The sequence below is a fragment of the Ranitomeya imitator genome, chromosome 2, assembly GCF_032444005.1.
Source record: "Ranitomeya imitator isolate aRanImi1 chromosome 2, aRanImi1.pri, whole genome shotgun sequence".
Classification (NCBI taxonomy): domain Eukaryota; kingdom Metazoa; phylum Chordata; class Amphibia; order Anura; family Dendrobatidae; genus Ranitomeya; species Ranitomeya imitator.
Window position 1 is genome coordinate 160,367,909 of NC_091283.1, and position 16,379 is coordinate 160,384,287.

General features: G+C 46.7%; 1 protein-coding gene across 1 annotated transcript in view; it reads right to left on the bottom strand.

Annotated features, from left to right (window-relative positions):
• TMEM141 (transmembrane protein 141) overlaps positions 1-13,361 on the bottom strand; it is a 30,550-nt gene extending 17,189 nt beyond the window's left edge. Inside the window, exon 1 of the mRNA XM_069747660.1 lies at positions 13,253-13,361. Coding sequence (XP_069603761.1) covers positions 13,253-13,306 — 54 coding nt within the window. The 5' untranslated portion in view covers positions 13,307-13,361. The remainder of the gene's footprint in view (positions 1-13,252) is intronic.
• Positions 13,362-16,379: the final 3,018 nt, after the last annotated feature.

The following is a 16,379-nucleotide window of genomic DNA, read 5'->3' on the forward strand; positions in this document are numbered from 1 at the left end:
AGGCTATGTGCCCACGTTGTGGATTCGTATGTGGATATTTCCAAACAGTTTTTGAAAAATCAGCAGGTAAAACGCACTGGGTTTTACCTGCGGATTTACCGCGGATTTCCTGCGTTTTTTGTGCAGATTTCACCTGCGGTTTTACACCTGCGGATTCCTATTGAGGAGCAGGTGTAAAACGCTGTGGAATCCACGCAAAGAATTGACATGTTGCGGAAAATACAACGCAGTGTTTCCGCTCTGTATTTTCCGCACCATGGGCACAGCGGATTTGGTTTTCCATAGGTTTACATGGTACTGTACACCTGATGGAACACTACTGCCAATCCGCAGGCAAATCCGCGAGAGGAAAAGGAGGCTGTAGCTAAGGTCGGGGTCACACTAGCGTACTGCATCCGATGCGAGATGCTAATGATACTCCGTTCCTGCTCTGCTGTCAGCAGGAGCCGAGTGTCACGCGTCTGCTCCGAGCCTCTCCATCTCCTCCATTGCCGGGGTCATCGTATAACGCACATCACTCGGATGATATCTGAGTGATGTGCGTTGTCTCACTCACACCCATAGGCTTATATGGGTGCGAGTGAGCAGAGACTCGGCCGAGTGTCGGTGACAATCGCAGCATGCTGCGATTTGATTCGCACAATGAAAATGGCAGAGGAAAAAAATGGTTATGTGAGCTGCCCCATAGAAGAATACTGGTCCGAGTGCTATGCAAATTTTTTTTTTTATCACATAGCACTCGTCCGTATTACACTCTAGTGTGACTCTGGCCTAATAGATATTCTGGTAGTTTGGACAGCAGAGACATGACCTCTGGGCCAGACAGGTAGATGTGAGTGTCATCAGCATCAAAGTGCTATTGGATTCTATGGACTCACCCATGACTTAGGGTACCGTCACACTATACGATTTACCTACGATCACGACCAGCGATACGACCTGGCCGTGATCGTAGGTAAATCGTAGTGTGGTCGCTGGGGAGCTGTCACACAGACAGCTCTCCAGCGACCAACGATGCCGAGGTCCCTGGGTAACCAGGGTAAACATCGGGTAACTAAGCGCAGGACCGCGCTTAGTTACCCGATGTTTACCCTGGTTACAAGCGTTAAACTAAAAAAAAACAAACAGCACATACTTACATTCTGGTGTCCGTCAGGTCCCTTGCAGTCTGCTTCCCGCACTCAGTGACTGCCGGCCGTAAAATTAAAGTGAAAGCACAGCCGCTGTGCTCTGCTTTCACTTTACGGCCGGCAGTCACAGTGGGGAAGCAGACGGCAAGGGACCTGATGGACACCAGAATGTAAGTATGTGCTGTTTGTTTTTTTTTAGTTTAACGCTTGTAACCAGGGTAAACATCGGGTAACTAAGCGCGGTCCTGCGCTTAGTTACCCGATGTTTACCCTGGTTACAAGCGAACGCATCGCTGGATCGCATCGCTAGATCGCTAGATCGGTGTCACACACACCGATCTAGCGATGACAGCGGGAGATCCAGCGATGAAAGAAAGTTCTAAACGATCTGCTACGACGTACGATTCTCAGCAGGATCCCTGATCGCTGCTGCGTGTCAGACACAGCGATATCGTAACGATATCGCTGGAACGTCACGAATCGTACCGTCGTAGCGATCGAAATGTTATAGTGTGACGGTACCCTTAGATGGAGCACACTACAGCCCCAGGACAGAGCCTTGAGGAAAACCAACAGAGTAGAAATGAGGTAATGTGGGAATGGGAGATGCTAAATATGTGGTTATAGAGTTATAAGGAGTTCCAGGAGAGGGCAAGGTCTGTGATGCCGAGTGAAGGGAGGATCTGTAGTAATATACAGGTCCTTCTCAAAAAATTAGCATATAGTGTTAAATTTCATTATTTACCATAATGTAATGATTACAATTAAACTTTCATATATTATAGATTCATTATCCACCAACTGAAATTTGTCAGGTCTTTTATTGTTTTAATACTGATGATTTTGGCATACAACTCCTGATAACCCAAAAAACCTGTCTCAATAAATTAGCATATCAAGAAAAGGTTCTCTAAACGACCTATTACCCTAATCTTCTGAATCAACTAATTAACTCTAAACACATGCAAAAGATACCTCAAAACCCCCATCATGGGTAAGACTAGCGACCTGACAGATGTCAAGAAGGCCATCATTGACACCCTCAAGCAAGAGGGTAAGACCCAGAAAGAAATTTCTCAACAAATAGGCTGTTCCCAGAGTGCTGTATCAAGGCACCTCAATGGTAAGTCTGTTGGAAGGAAACAATGTGGCAGAAAACGCTGTACAACGAGAAGAGGAGACCGGACCCTGAGGAAGATTGTGGAGAAGGACCGATTCCAGACCTTGGGGAACCTGAGGAAGCAGTGGACTGAGTCTGGTGTGGAAACATCCAGAGCCACCGTGCACAGGCGTGTGCAGGAAATGGGCTACAGGTGCCGCATTCCCCAGGTAAAGCCACTTTTGAACCATAAACAGCGGCAGAGGCGCCTGACCTGGGCTACAGAGAAGCAGCACTGGACTGTTGCTAAGTGGTCCCAAGTACTTTTTTCTGATGAAAGCAAATTTTGCATGTCATTCGGAAATCAAGGTGCCAGAGTCTGGAGGAAGACTTGGGAGAAGGAAATGCCAAAATGCCTGAAGTCCAGTGTCAAGTACCCACAGTCAGTGATGGTGTGGGGTGCCATGTCAGCTGCTGGTGTTGGTCCACTGTGTTTCATCAAGGGCAGGGTCAATGCAGCTAGCTATCAGGAGATTTTGGAGCACTTCATGCTTCCATCGGCTGAAATGCTTTATGGAGATGAAGATTTCATTTTTCAGCACGACCTGGCACCTGCTCACAGTGCCAAAACCACTGGTAAATGGTTTACTGACCATGGTATTACTGTGCTCAATTGGCCTGCCAACTCTCCTGACCTGAACCCCATAGAGAATCTGTGGGATATTGTGAAGAGAAAGTTGAGAGACGCAAGACCCAACACTCTGGATGAGCTTAAGGCCGCTATTGAAGCATCCTGGGCCTCCATAACATCTCAGCAGTGTCACAGGCTGATTGCCTCCATGCCACGCCGCATTGAAGCAGTCATTTCTGACAAAGGATTCCCGACCAAGTATTGAGTGCATAACTGAACATTATTATTTGATGGTTTTTTTGTTTGTTATTAAAAAACACTTTTATTTGATTGGATGGGTGAAATATGCTAATTTATTGAGACAGGTTTTTTGGGTTATCAGGAGTTGTATGCCAAAATCATCAGTATTAAAACAATACAAGACCTGACAAATTTCAGTTGGTGGATAATGAATCTATAATATATGAAAGTTTAATTGTAATCATTACATTATGGTAAATAATGAAATTTAACACTATATGCTAATTTTTTGAGAAGGACCTGTAGAAGGCAGAAGACAAGGCTAGGAGGAGGAGTACAGAGTAATGTAAGAGGCAGGGGACAAGTCTGGGTGGAGGAGCATAGAGTAATGTAGAAGGCAGAGGATAAGTCTAGGAGGAGGAGCATAGTGTAACATACAAGGAGGAGGACTAACTTAGAGGAGCACAGAGTTAGGCCGGTTTCACACGTCAGTGGCTCTGGTACGTGAGGTGACAGTTTCCTTACGTACCGGAGACACTGACTCACGTAGACACATTGAAATCAATGTGTCTCTGCACATGTCAGCGTGTTTTCACGGACCGTGTGTGGGAGCGCACGGATTACACGGACCCATTAAAGTCAATGGGTCCGTGTAAAACACGTACCGCACACGGACGTTGTCCGTGTGCCGTGCAGGAGACAGCGCTACAGTAAGCGCTGTCCCCCCACGTGGTGCTGAAGCCGCCATTCATATCTTCTCTGCAGCATCGTTTACTGCAGAGAAGATATGATAAATCCTTTTTTTTTTTGTTTCTCGTGTTTAAAATAAAGATCCCTGTCCCCAACCCCCTCCCAGCCCCTGTGCGCCTGCCCACTGTTATTAAAATACTCACCCGGCTCCCCCACAGTGTCCTCTCCTCGCCGCACCTTCTCCTGTATGAGCGGTCACGTGGGGCCGCCGATTACAGTCATGAATATGCGGCTCCACCTCCCTTAGGGGTGGAGCCGCATATTCATTACTGTAATGGGATCTTTATTTTAAACACGAGAAACAAAAAAAAAAAGGATTTATCATATCTTCTCTACAGCAAACACTGCTGCAGAGAAGATATGAATGGCAGCTTCAGCACCAGATGCAGGGGACAGCGCTTATCTCTAGCGCTGTCTCCTGCACGCTCCGTGTGGTACCCAGTCGGCACACGGGCGGCACACATGTGCCGCCCGTGTACCACACTGATGTGCCACAGAAACGCATGGGCACACGGACACGGATAATTCTGGTACCGGAATTATCTGGACGTGTGAGACTGCCCTAATGTGGAAGGAGTAAGACATGTCTAGATTAGCACAGAGTAAGTTAGAAAGCAGAGGACAAGTCTAGCAGGAGCACAAAGTAATGTAGAAGGAGGGGGACAGGACTAGTAGTAGTAGTACAGATTAATGTTGAAGACAGAGGACAAGTCTAGGAGGAACACAGAAGATCGAGGACAAGTCTAAGAGGAGGAGCATAAAATAATGTAGAAGGCAAAGAACAAGTCTAGGAGGAGAAGCACAGAGTAAGGGTGTGTGCACACTTGCAGATCTCCTGCAGATCTGCAGCTTTTTATTCCATACAGAAGCGCTGCAGATCCGTTAGGCCGGTTTCACATTAGCATTGCGGACGGCTGCGGACTTCCTCCGTGAAGCCCCGCCCTCGGCCGCACCTCCACCGCTAGCTCTGCCTACTTCTGCATGCGGCGTGCATGCGGCCTGCGTACCTATCTTTAACATTAGGTACGCAGGTCGTGCCGCTGTATGCGGATGCTTCCGCATGCGTCCTTTTGACGATGCGGCGACCAGCGTAGAACGCAGCTTGTAGCAATTTTTTTTTCTCTGCATCGTCAAAACGACGCATGCGGAAGCATCCGCATATAGCAGCACGACCTGCGTACCTAATGTTAAAGATAGGTACGCTGGCCACATGCCGGCCGCATGCAGAAGTAGGCGGAGCTAGCGGCCGAGGGCGGGGCTTCATGGAGGAAGTCCGCAGCTCCTCAAAACGCTAGTGTGAAACTAGCCTAAGTGATTTACAGTACAATGTAAATTAATAGCAAAAAAACAAAATGCTGTGCTAATGGTGCAGAAAAATCTGCACGGAAAACGCAGCAGATTAAAAAAAGGAGCATGTCAATTCTTTGTGCAGAACTGCTGCATTTCTGCACCCACTCCATAATAGAAATCGGCAGGGGTAAAAAAAAGGAAGAAATCTGCACAAAATCTGCAATGTGTGCACATACCAAAAAAAAAGGTGCAGATTCTGACCTGCGTTTTCCGCCAAGAAATGCAGAATCTGCACAGAAAATTCCACAGTCAAATCTGCAACGTGTTCATATAGCCTAATATAGAATGCAGAGGACAAGTCTAGCAGGAGGAGCACAGAGTAATCTAGAAGGATGAGGACAGGACTAGTAGGAGAAGTACAGAGTAATGTAGAAGGCAGAGGACAAGTCTAGCAGGAGCACAAAGTAATGTAGTAGGAGGGGGACAGGACTAGTAGTAGGAGTACAGAGTAATGTAGAAGGCAGAGGACAAGTCTAGGAGGAGGAGAACAGAAAACAAAGGACAAGTCTATGGAGGAGCATAAAATAATGTAGAAGGCAGAGAACAAGACTAGGAGGAGAAGCACAGAGTAATGTAGAATGCAGATGGCGTGTCTAGCAGGAGGAGCACAGTAATCTAGAAGGAGGAGGATAGGACTAGTAGGAGGAGTACAGAGTAATGTAGAAGTCAGGGGACAAGTCTAGGAGGAGGAGCACAGAGTAATGTAGAAGGCAGAGAATAAGTCTAGGAGGAGGAGCACAGAGTAAAGTAAAAGGAGGAGGATAGGACTAGTAGGAGGAATACAGAGTAATGTAGAAGTCAGGGGACAAGTCTAGGAGGAGGAGCACAAAGGCAGAGGATAAGTCTAGGAGGAGGAGCATGTAACGAACAAGGAGGAGGGCTAATTTAGAGGAGCACAGAGTAATGTGGAAGGAGGACGTGTCTAGAGGAGCACATAGAACTCTAGAAGGCGGAGGACAGGTCTCAAGTGACATGTAAAATTTTGGGCACCCCTGGTCTAAATTACTATTATTGTGAACAGTTAAGTAAGTTGAAGATGAAATTAATCTCTAAAAAGCCTAAAGTTAAAGACATATTTCCTTTGTATTTTAGGCAAAAATAATAAATAAATGTATGTATGTATGTATATGTATACACACAAATCATTTTTTTACATTTTAAAATTTTTGAAAAGGAAAATGGGCCAATGCAGAAGTTTGAGCACCCTTTGAGATTTGTGTTCTCAGATGAGGTCTGAAACCTTGGTCAAAGTTAATTAACCTGTTAGGGTTATAGCTTGTTCACCATGATTGTTAGGAAAGGCCAGGTGATGCAAATTTCACAGCTTTATGAAAACCTACCCGCCTCAAACCTCGTGCCAAAAAGCAGCAGCTATGGGCTCTTCTAAGCAGCTGCCTAGCACTCTAAAAATAAAAATGGTGGGGCCCACAAAGCAGAAGGCTATAAGAAGGTGCAAAGTGCTTTCAAGTTGCCCTTTCCTCAGTTCAAAATGTAATTAAGAAATAGCAGTTACCAGGAACAGTGGAGGTCAAGATAAGGTCTGGAAGACCAAGCAAAATTTCTGTGAGAGCTGCTCGTAGGATTGCTAGAGAGGGAAATCACAACTCCAGATTGACTGCAAAAGAGCTTCAGAAAGATTTAGCAGTCTCCGGAGTTGTGGCACATTGTTCTACTGTTCAGAGACACCTGTACAAATATGGCCTTCATTGAAGAGTCATCAGATGAAAAACTGCGCCCTGCGTCCTCACCAAAAAATTCAGCACAGCATCAGAAGTATGCAAAAGAACATCTAAACAAGCCTGATACATTTTGAAAACAAGTCCTGTGGACCGACGAGGGTATATAGAAGTCTTTGGCCGCAGTGATCAAAAGTACGCGTGGAGAAAAAAGGGCATAGAATTTCTGGAAAAGAACATCTGCCAACCATTAAGCATGGGGTTGGATCAATCATGCTTTTGGGGTTGTGTTGCAGCCAATGGCATGGGGAATATTTCATGGGTAGAGGGAAGAACGGATTCAATAAAATTTCAACAAATTCTTGATCCAAACATAACACCATCTGCAAAAAAACTGAAGTTGAAAAGGGATGGCTTCTACAAATGGATAATGATCCTAAACACACGTCAAAATCCACAATAGACTACCTCAAAAGGCGCAAGATGAAGGTTTTACAATGGCCCTCACAGTCCCCTGATCCGAACATCATTGAAAATATGTGGCTAGAACTCAAAATAGCAGTGCATTCAAGACAACCCAGGAATCTCACAGAACTGGAAGAATTCTCCAAAGAAGAATGGATGAAAATCCCTCAATCAAAAATGTAAAGACTCTTGTTTGGCCACAAAAAGCGTTTACAGGCTGTGATACTTTCAAAAGGGAGTGTTACTAAGTACTAAACATGCAGGGTGCCCAAACTTTTCCTTTTTGAAATGTTTAAAATGTAAAAGATTATTATTTTTTGCCTAGAATATAAAGGAAATGTGTCATCTGTAACTTTATCCCTTTTTTAGAAATCATTTCCTCTTCAACTTGCTTAACTGTTCATAATAACAGTAATTTTGACCAGGGGTGCCCAAACTTTTACATGCCACTGTAGGAGGAGCACATAGTATTCTAGAAGGCAGAGAACACATCTAGGAGGGGCACAGAGTAATGCATTTTTGGCGTTTAGCAGGTCATTAGTGACTTTGGTCAGGGGTGTGTGTGTGCGTGCGTGCGTGCGTCATTTTCACTCTGTGTCTGCAGACTTCTGAATCTTCACAGTGTGTGCATGCTGTCAGAATTCTCTGGTGCCAGCAGTGAGAGGACACGTAACGCAAGTATATTTGCATATGGCTGGAGTCACACTAGTGTATAATACGGACGAGGGTTATGTGAGAAAACATCGCCGAGCACTCGGACCAGTGTTAATCTATTGGCAGCTCACATCACTGTATTTTTTCTTGGGCGTATTCAACGTGTGCGTGAAATTGCAGAGCATGCTGCGATTGTACGTGTATATCACCCGAGTCTTCCCAATGCAAGTCTACGGGTGTGAGAGAAAAATAAAAAATAAAAAAATCGGACACCACACGGACCATCAGTGTGACTTACGAGAAATACAGAATACATTGCTGCAATTCTCGGGCGAGAGAATCGGACCTATTTTTCATAAGTTGCGTCTGACTCTGGCCTACATGTGGTCACGTGCCGACTAGACGTGATCAGCCTCACTCAATTCACTTGCATTGAGTTACTCTATGCACTTCTAGTCAGATTGTAACTTTAGGTATAGAAATCACATACTTGTGGGCATATGACCGCCCTCTCTTGCCGTCTGCACAGAAGAATCCTGACAGTGTGCAGTGTGTACTCTGTGAGGAGTCAGAATTCTGCAGTCACATACAGTGACTGCAGACTTTCATCACAAACCTAGACAACCCCTTTAAAGGAAACCTGTCACCTGAATTTGGCAGGATCAGTTTTCAGTCATATGGGCGGAGTTTTCGAGTGTTTGATTCACCGTTTCCTTACCCGCTGGCTGCATGCTGGCCGCAATATTGGATTGAAGTTCATTCTATGTCCTCCGTAGTACACACCTGCGCAAGGCAAGGGACATAGAATGAACTTCAATCCAATATTGCGGCCAGCATGCAGCCAGCGGGTAAGGAAAGGGTGAATCAAACACCCGAAAACTCCGCCCATATGACCGAAAACCGGTCCCACCAAATTCAGGTGACAGGTTCCCTTTCATTAGAACATTAAGCGCTGTAGTATGCTCATTCCTAACTGTGTGTAATATCCTCACTGTCAGGATTTTGATTCTGCTTGCCGGTTCCAGCGGTCATCACATAACCACTTATGTCATTTCATACTTACAGTCACTAACGTCTCCCAGTGAAGCCGGGGCTGGTGTATTTCACTGAACATTGAGAGATTGATGACAAGCAGCTTGTCGGCATGTGACTATACTGTGCGTGTGACAATCCCATATGACTGTCATATGATAAATGCTCATGAACTCATGTCACAGCTTCAGCTGTGTATAGGAGTGCGCGCCAAACTAAATATTTGCCCCAAGTGTAGGCACACCTGGATCCACCTCTGATATAGTAAAGGTGGTTTCAGAAGTGGACGGTTGGTCAGACAGAGGGTGGAGGGCTCCAGAGGACAAGCGTAGAGACAGATGGGAGGAATGCTGGGGGTAGTAGAGACAGATGGGAGGAATGCTGGGGGTAGTAGAGACAGATGGGAGGAATGCTGGGGGTAGTAGCGACAGATGGGAGGAATGCTGGGGGTAGTAGCGACAGATGGGAGGAATGCTGGGGGTAGTAGCGACAGATGGGAGGAATGCTGGGGGTAGTAGCGACAGATGGGAGGAATGCTGGGGGTAGTAGCGACAGATGGGAGGAATGCTGGGGGTAGTAGCGACAGATGGGAGGAATGCTGGGGGTAGTAGCGACAGATGGGAGGAATGCTGGGGGTAGTAGAGACAGATGGGAGGAATGCTGGGGGTAGTAGAGACAGATGGGAGGAATGCTGGGGGTAGTAGAGACAGATGGGAGGAATGCTGGGGGTAGTAGAGACAGATGGGAGGAATGCTGGGGGTAGTAGAGACAGATGGGAGGAATGCTGGGGGTAGTAGAGACAGATGGGAGGAATGCTGGGGGTAGTAGAGACAGATGGGAGGAATGCTGGGGGTAGTAGAGACAGATGGGAGGAATGCTGGGGGTAGTAGAGACAGATGGGAGGAATGCTGGGGGTAGTAGAGACAGATGGGAGGAATGCTGGGGGTAGTAGAGACAGATGGGAGGAATGCTGGGGGTAGTAGAGACAGATGGGGGGAATGCTGGGGGTAGTAGAGACAGATGGGGGGAATGCTGGGGGTAGTAGAGACAGATGGGGGGAATGCTGGGGGTAGTAGAGACAGATGGGAGGAATGCTGGGGGTAGTAGAGACAGATGGGAGGAATGCTGGGGGTAGTAGAGACAGATGGGAGGAATGCTGGGGGTAGTAGAGACAGATGGGGGGAATGCTGGGGGTAGTAGAGACAGATGGGAGGAATGCTGGGGGTCCCATAGTTTGTAAGCTTGCGAGCAGGGCCCTCACTCCTCCTGGTATCTGTTTTGAACTGTATTTCTGTTATGCTGTAATGTCTATTGTCTGTACAAGTCCCCTCTATAATTTGTAAAGCGCTGCGGAATATGTTGGCGCTATATAAATAAAAATTATTATTATTATTATTATTATTATAGTAGAGACAGATGGGAGGAATGCTGGGGGTAGTAGAGACAGATGGGGGGAATGCTGGGGGTAGTAGGGACAGATGGGAGGAATGCTGGGGGTAGTAGAGACAGATGGGGGGAATGCTGGGGGTAGTAGAGACAGATGGGGGGAATGCTGGGGGTAGTAGAGACAGATGGGAGGAATGCTGGGAGTAGTAGAGACAGATGGGAGGAATGCTGGGGGTAGTAGAGACAGATGGGAGGAATGCTGGGGGTAGTAGAGACAGATGGGGGGAATGCTGGGGGTAGTAGAGACAGATGGGGGGAATGCTGGGGGTAGTAGAGACAGATGGGGGGAATGCTGGGGGTAGTAGAGACAGATGGGAGGAATGCTGGGGGTAGTAGAGACAGATGGGAGGAATGCTGGGGGTAGTAGAGACAGATGGGAGGAATGCTGGGGGTAGTAGAGACAGATGGGAGGAATGCTGGGGGTAGTAGAGACAGATGGGAGGAATGCTGGGGGTAGTAGAGACAGATGGGAGGAATGCTGGGGGTAGTAGAGACAGATGGGAGGAATGCTGGGGGTAGTAGAGACAGATGGGAGGAATGCTGGGGGTAGTAGAGACAGATGGGGGGAATGCTGGGGGTAGTAGAGACAGATGGGGGGAATGCTGGGGGTAGTAGAGACAGATGGGGGGAATGCTGGGGGTAGTAGAGACAGATGGGAGGAATGCTGGGGGTAGTAGAGACAGATGGGAGGAATGCTGGGGGTAGTAGAGACAGATGGGAGGAATGCTGGGGGTAGTAGAGACAGATGGGGGGAATGCTGGGGGTAGTAGAGACAGATGGGAGGAATGCTGGGGGTCCCATAGTTTGTAAGCTTGCGAGCAGGGCCCTCACTCCTCCTGGTATCTGTTTTGAACTGTATTTCTGTTATGCTGTAATGTCTATTGCCTGTACAAGTCCCCTCTATAATTTGTAAAGCGCTGCGGAATATGTTGGCGCTATATAAATAAAAATTATTATTATTATTATTATTATAGTAGAGACAGATGGGAGGAATGCTGGGGGTAGTAGAGACAGATGGGGGGAATGCTGGGGGTAGTAGGGACAGATGGGAGGAATGCTGGGGGTAGTAGAGACAGATGGGGGGAATGCTGGGGGTAGTAGAGACAGGTGGGAGGAATGCTGGGGGTAGTAGAGACAGATGGGGGGAATGCTGGGGGTAGTAGAGACAGATGAGAGGAATGCTGGGGGTAGTAGAGACAGATGGGAGGAATGCTGGGGGTAGTAGAGACAGATGGGGGAATGCTGGGGGTAGTAGAGACAGATGGGAGGAATGCTGGGGGTAGTAGAGACAGATGGGAGGAATACTGGGGGTAGTAGAGACAGATGGGAGGAATGCTGGGGGTAGTAGAGACAGATGGGGGGAATGCTGGGGGTAGTAGATACAGATGGGAGGAATGCTGGGGGTAGTAGAGACAGATGGGGGGAATGCTGGGGGTAGTAGAGACAGATGGGAGGAATGCTGGGGGTAGTAGAGACAGATGGGGGGAACGCTGGGGGTAGTAGAGACAGATGGGAGGAACGCTGGGGGTAGTAGAGACAGATGGGAGGAACGCTGGGGGTAGTAGAGACAGATGGGAGGAACGCTGGGGGTAGTAGAGACAGATGGGAGGAATGCTGGGGGTAGTAGAGACAGATGGGGGGAATGCTGGGGGTAGTAGAGACAGATGGGAGGAATGCTGGGGGTAGTAGAGACAGATGGGGGGAACGCTGGGGGTAGTAGAGACAGATGGGAGGAATGCTGGGGGTAGTAGAGACAGATGGGGGGAATGCTGGGGGTAGTAGAGACAGATGGGAGGAATGCTGGGGGTAGTACTTCTCCTTCCATCCTGCATTCCTCTTCTGCAAGTCATTCACCATCCCCAATGAGTCAGTCATGTCATGTGTCGGAGAAATCGCCTTGGTTTACCCCTGGGAGATCACTACAAGTCTCAGCCAGCTTGTGAGTCATCAGGTATTTTTCATTACTCATTGTACAGCGCCATTAATTCCACAGCACTTTACAGACATGGTAGAAGTAAGCTGGGTCATTGTATGTACATTTCACTACCTCTGCTGCCTGTCAATTACATTATTGTTCACATTCCAAGGGTGAAGACTCATCCTGTGTAAAAACTGTCAGATTGTTCCATTTGTTTCTCTCCTGTCCTAGGAGTTGATACAATGTAGCAGACTGAAGTCACAGAGGATTGTCTACACTAGCTACAACTGTAACAAACCCTCAGCTGTGGGTGCATCAGGCTTAGGCCTCTTTCACACTTCAGTTATTTGGCGTCAGTCTAAAACCGCCATTTTCCTCAAATAACGGATCCGTCATTTTTTTTGACGGATCCGTTATTTTCCCATAGACTTGCATTAGTGACGGATTGTGACGGATGGTCGTCCGTTCCATCCGCCATGCGACGGATCCGTCGAAATTTGGCGGACGTTTTCTGAAAATAGACGGACATTGGAACGTTTTTTGTCAACGCTGAAATGGCGGATCGCGACGGATCCGTCGCGTCCGCCATTCCATAGAATGGGTGCCTATGGGCGACGGATCCGCCGCAACCGTTTTTTCGGCGGATCCGTCGCCCCAATCCGTTTTTTCAATTGCGCATGCTCCAAAAAGTAGATACTTCTCCCAGACAACCCCCAAGTAACGGATCCGTCAAAAAAACGGATCCGTTAGAACCGTTTTCGCAACAATTGTGACGGATCCGTCAATCCGTCACTATGTCGGTAGTGACTGACGCCAAAAGACTGAAGTGTGAAAGAGGCCTTAATGCTAGGTGTCACTTACCGGGTGTTTAGCAGCCACGGTGTCATTGACTCTTGTCAGCCCCAGGTTCACCATTGTAACGATGATGATATGTGTTGTTTCCGGTGTGAAGATCTGACCACAACAGTGACATCTACGGTAAGGGAGGACTCATTGCAGCCGAGCTGGGTATATGTGTATCTGCAGCCAGCAGCACTATCTCCTGGTTACCTTTTTTCTTATATTTGCATCCAGAGTATTTTCCACAACATGTCAAAAATTTGTGCTGATTCCGTAGCGTTTTACACCTGCTCCTCAATAGGAATCTGCAGGTGTCAAAGCGCAGGTGAAATCCGCACAAAAAAAAAACGCACAAAATCCGCACAGAGAACAAAACTTTAGGCAGCAAAATAATCACTATTCTATCATTCATCGCCTGATGAACAGGTGCCTATTGAATGACAACAAGCAGAGATCTTGAAAAACATCAGTAAATGATATAGAAAGTTTACTGCAAAAGTGTTTATTGCTCTTAAAGGGATGTTCTGGGTGCTGTAAATGTTGTATGTTTTACAAGAAACACTTTACTTCCTTGGGGTAAATAAAAGAAGAACGTGTGATGAAACAGTCGGAGACCGATCCGGACGCTGCGACTCATCCTCGTACTGCGCAGATGCTGAAGTTGCGACTTGCGTCATAACTATGGAACGTGCATAGTCATTGCTGGGCGGCTGTAGATGGAAGCGATGGCGTGTGATGTGTTAACAGGTTGGGACCCAGCATCAAACCCTGCAATTATGCAGACGGTCCCACGCTGTGGATCAGCTGAGTGTGTCATCACTGCGCGGAGGACTTCTTTCAGTTTTGGATATTTTGATATTAGCCGCTCCACCTGCAACTGAGGTCCCAACATGTTCTCTCAGCTGCAGCCTCCCTGGACCGGAGAGCAGTATGGAGCAAGGTGACTGCTAAGCGGTTGTGGAAGGTGCCATATGTGATGCTATCTAAGGCTATATGCACACGTTGCGGATTTGGCTGTGGAATTTTCTGTGCAGATTCTGCATCTCTTGGCAGAAAACGCGGGTCAAAATCTGCACTTTTTTTGCGGATTGTGTGCGTTTTTGTTGCGGATTTACTGCGGATTCTGTGCGGATTTACTGCGTTTTTACCCCCTGTGGATTTCTATTATGGAATGGGTGCAGAAACGCTGCAGAAACACACAAAGAATTTATATAGTCCTTTTTTTAATCCGCTGCGTTTTCCGTGCTCAATTTTCCACACCATTAGCACAATTTTTTTTCCCCATTGATTTACATTGTACTGTAAATCACTTGCAGATCTGCAGCGTTTCTGCGCGGGAAAAAACGCTGCAGATCCGCAGGAAATCAGCAACGTGTGCACATAGCCTAAAGGTTCTGGTCTGGTAATTGTGTTTTGATTAGAGGGTCTGGCCTGGGGTCTATATAACTTTAGGAGGTCTTGTGTGGGATCTGTATTAGATTGAGGGGTCTTTTCAGGTTCCTGTATTTATTTACAGGGTATGGTCTGGGGTCTTCAATATCAGGGGATCTGTGATTGTGGAGATCAAGCTTTCAGACGGTGGTCTCTTTTCTTCAGAAAAGGAAATGCTACCTCAATGGAGCAGCCCTGGGGGTCCGAGTGTCACATGGTGCTGTGTCCATCCAACTAAACTAAACCATCAGAGCTGCGGACGCTCCTGTCACTCACAGCATGGGTATGACTCTGTGCACACCAAGCAGGATGGGATTAGATACACGGCTCAGCAGACAGTATCACACACAGGATAAGATTAGATACACAGCTCAGCAGACAATATTACTCATGATAGGATTATAAATAAACTGGAGCAGTGGGCAGCAACTAACAGAATGATTTTTAACAGGGAAAAATGCAAAGCACTACATCTGGGCAACAAAAATGGAAAAAACATCTACAGAATGGGAGCAACAGCACATGTGAAAATGACTTGGGTATACTAATAGATCACAGACTGATCATGAGTCAACAATGTGATGCAGCAGCAAAAACGGCAAATACAATTCTGGGACGTATTAACAGAAGCATACAGTCTAGATCACGTGAAGTCATTATTGCCCTCTACTCCTCTTTGGTCAGACCTCATCTGGAATACTGTGTCCAGTTTTGGGCACCACATTGTAAAGAAGACATCAGCAAACTGGAGCAAGTTCAGAGAAGAGCGACCAGAATGCTGACCGGTCTGCAAACCATGGCCTATGAGGAACGTTTACAGGATTTGGGAATGTTTAGCTTGCAAAAAAGAAGACTGAGAGGAGACTTAATAGCTGTCTACAAATATCTCAAGGGCTGTCACATTGTAGAAGGATCATCTTTGTTTTCATTTGTACAAGGAAAGACTAGAAGCAATGGGATGAAACTGAATGGGAGGAGACACAGATTAGATATTAGAAAAAAATTTTTTGACAGGGCGATCAATGAGTGGAACAGACTGCCCACGAGAGGTGGTGAGTTCTCCTTCAATGGAAGTCTTCAAACAGAGGCTGGACAGACATCTGTCTGGGATGATTAAGTGAATCCTGCATTGAGCAGGGGGTTGGACCAGATGACCCAGGAGGTTCCTTCCAACTCTACCATTCTATGATTATTATATACACAGCTCAGCAGACCGTATCACATAAAATTGGATACACATCTCAGCAGACTGAATTGCACAAGATAAGATTAGATATATGCCCTAGCAGGCAGTATCACATATGATAGGAATAGATACATGTAGCTCAGTAGAGGGTATCACCCAGGATACAGTGACATGTAAAAGTTTGGGCACTTCTGGTCAAAATTACTGTTTTTGTGAACAATTAAGCAATTGAAAATTAATGTATCTCCAAAAGGCCTAAAGTTAAACATGACACTTTTCCTTTGTGTGTGTGTGTGTATATATATATATATATATATATATATATATTACAAAAAGGAAAATGGGATGATGCAGAAGTTTGTGCCCCCTTGGAGATTTGTGTGCTCGGATATCTTTACCAAGGTGTCAGACCTTAAAGGGACACTGTCACCTGAATTTGGAGGGAACAATCTTCAGCCATGGAGGCGGGGTTTTTGGGTGTTTGATTCACCCTTTCCTTACCCGCTGGCTGCATGCTGGCTGCAATATTGG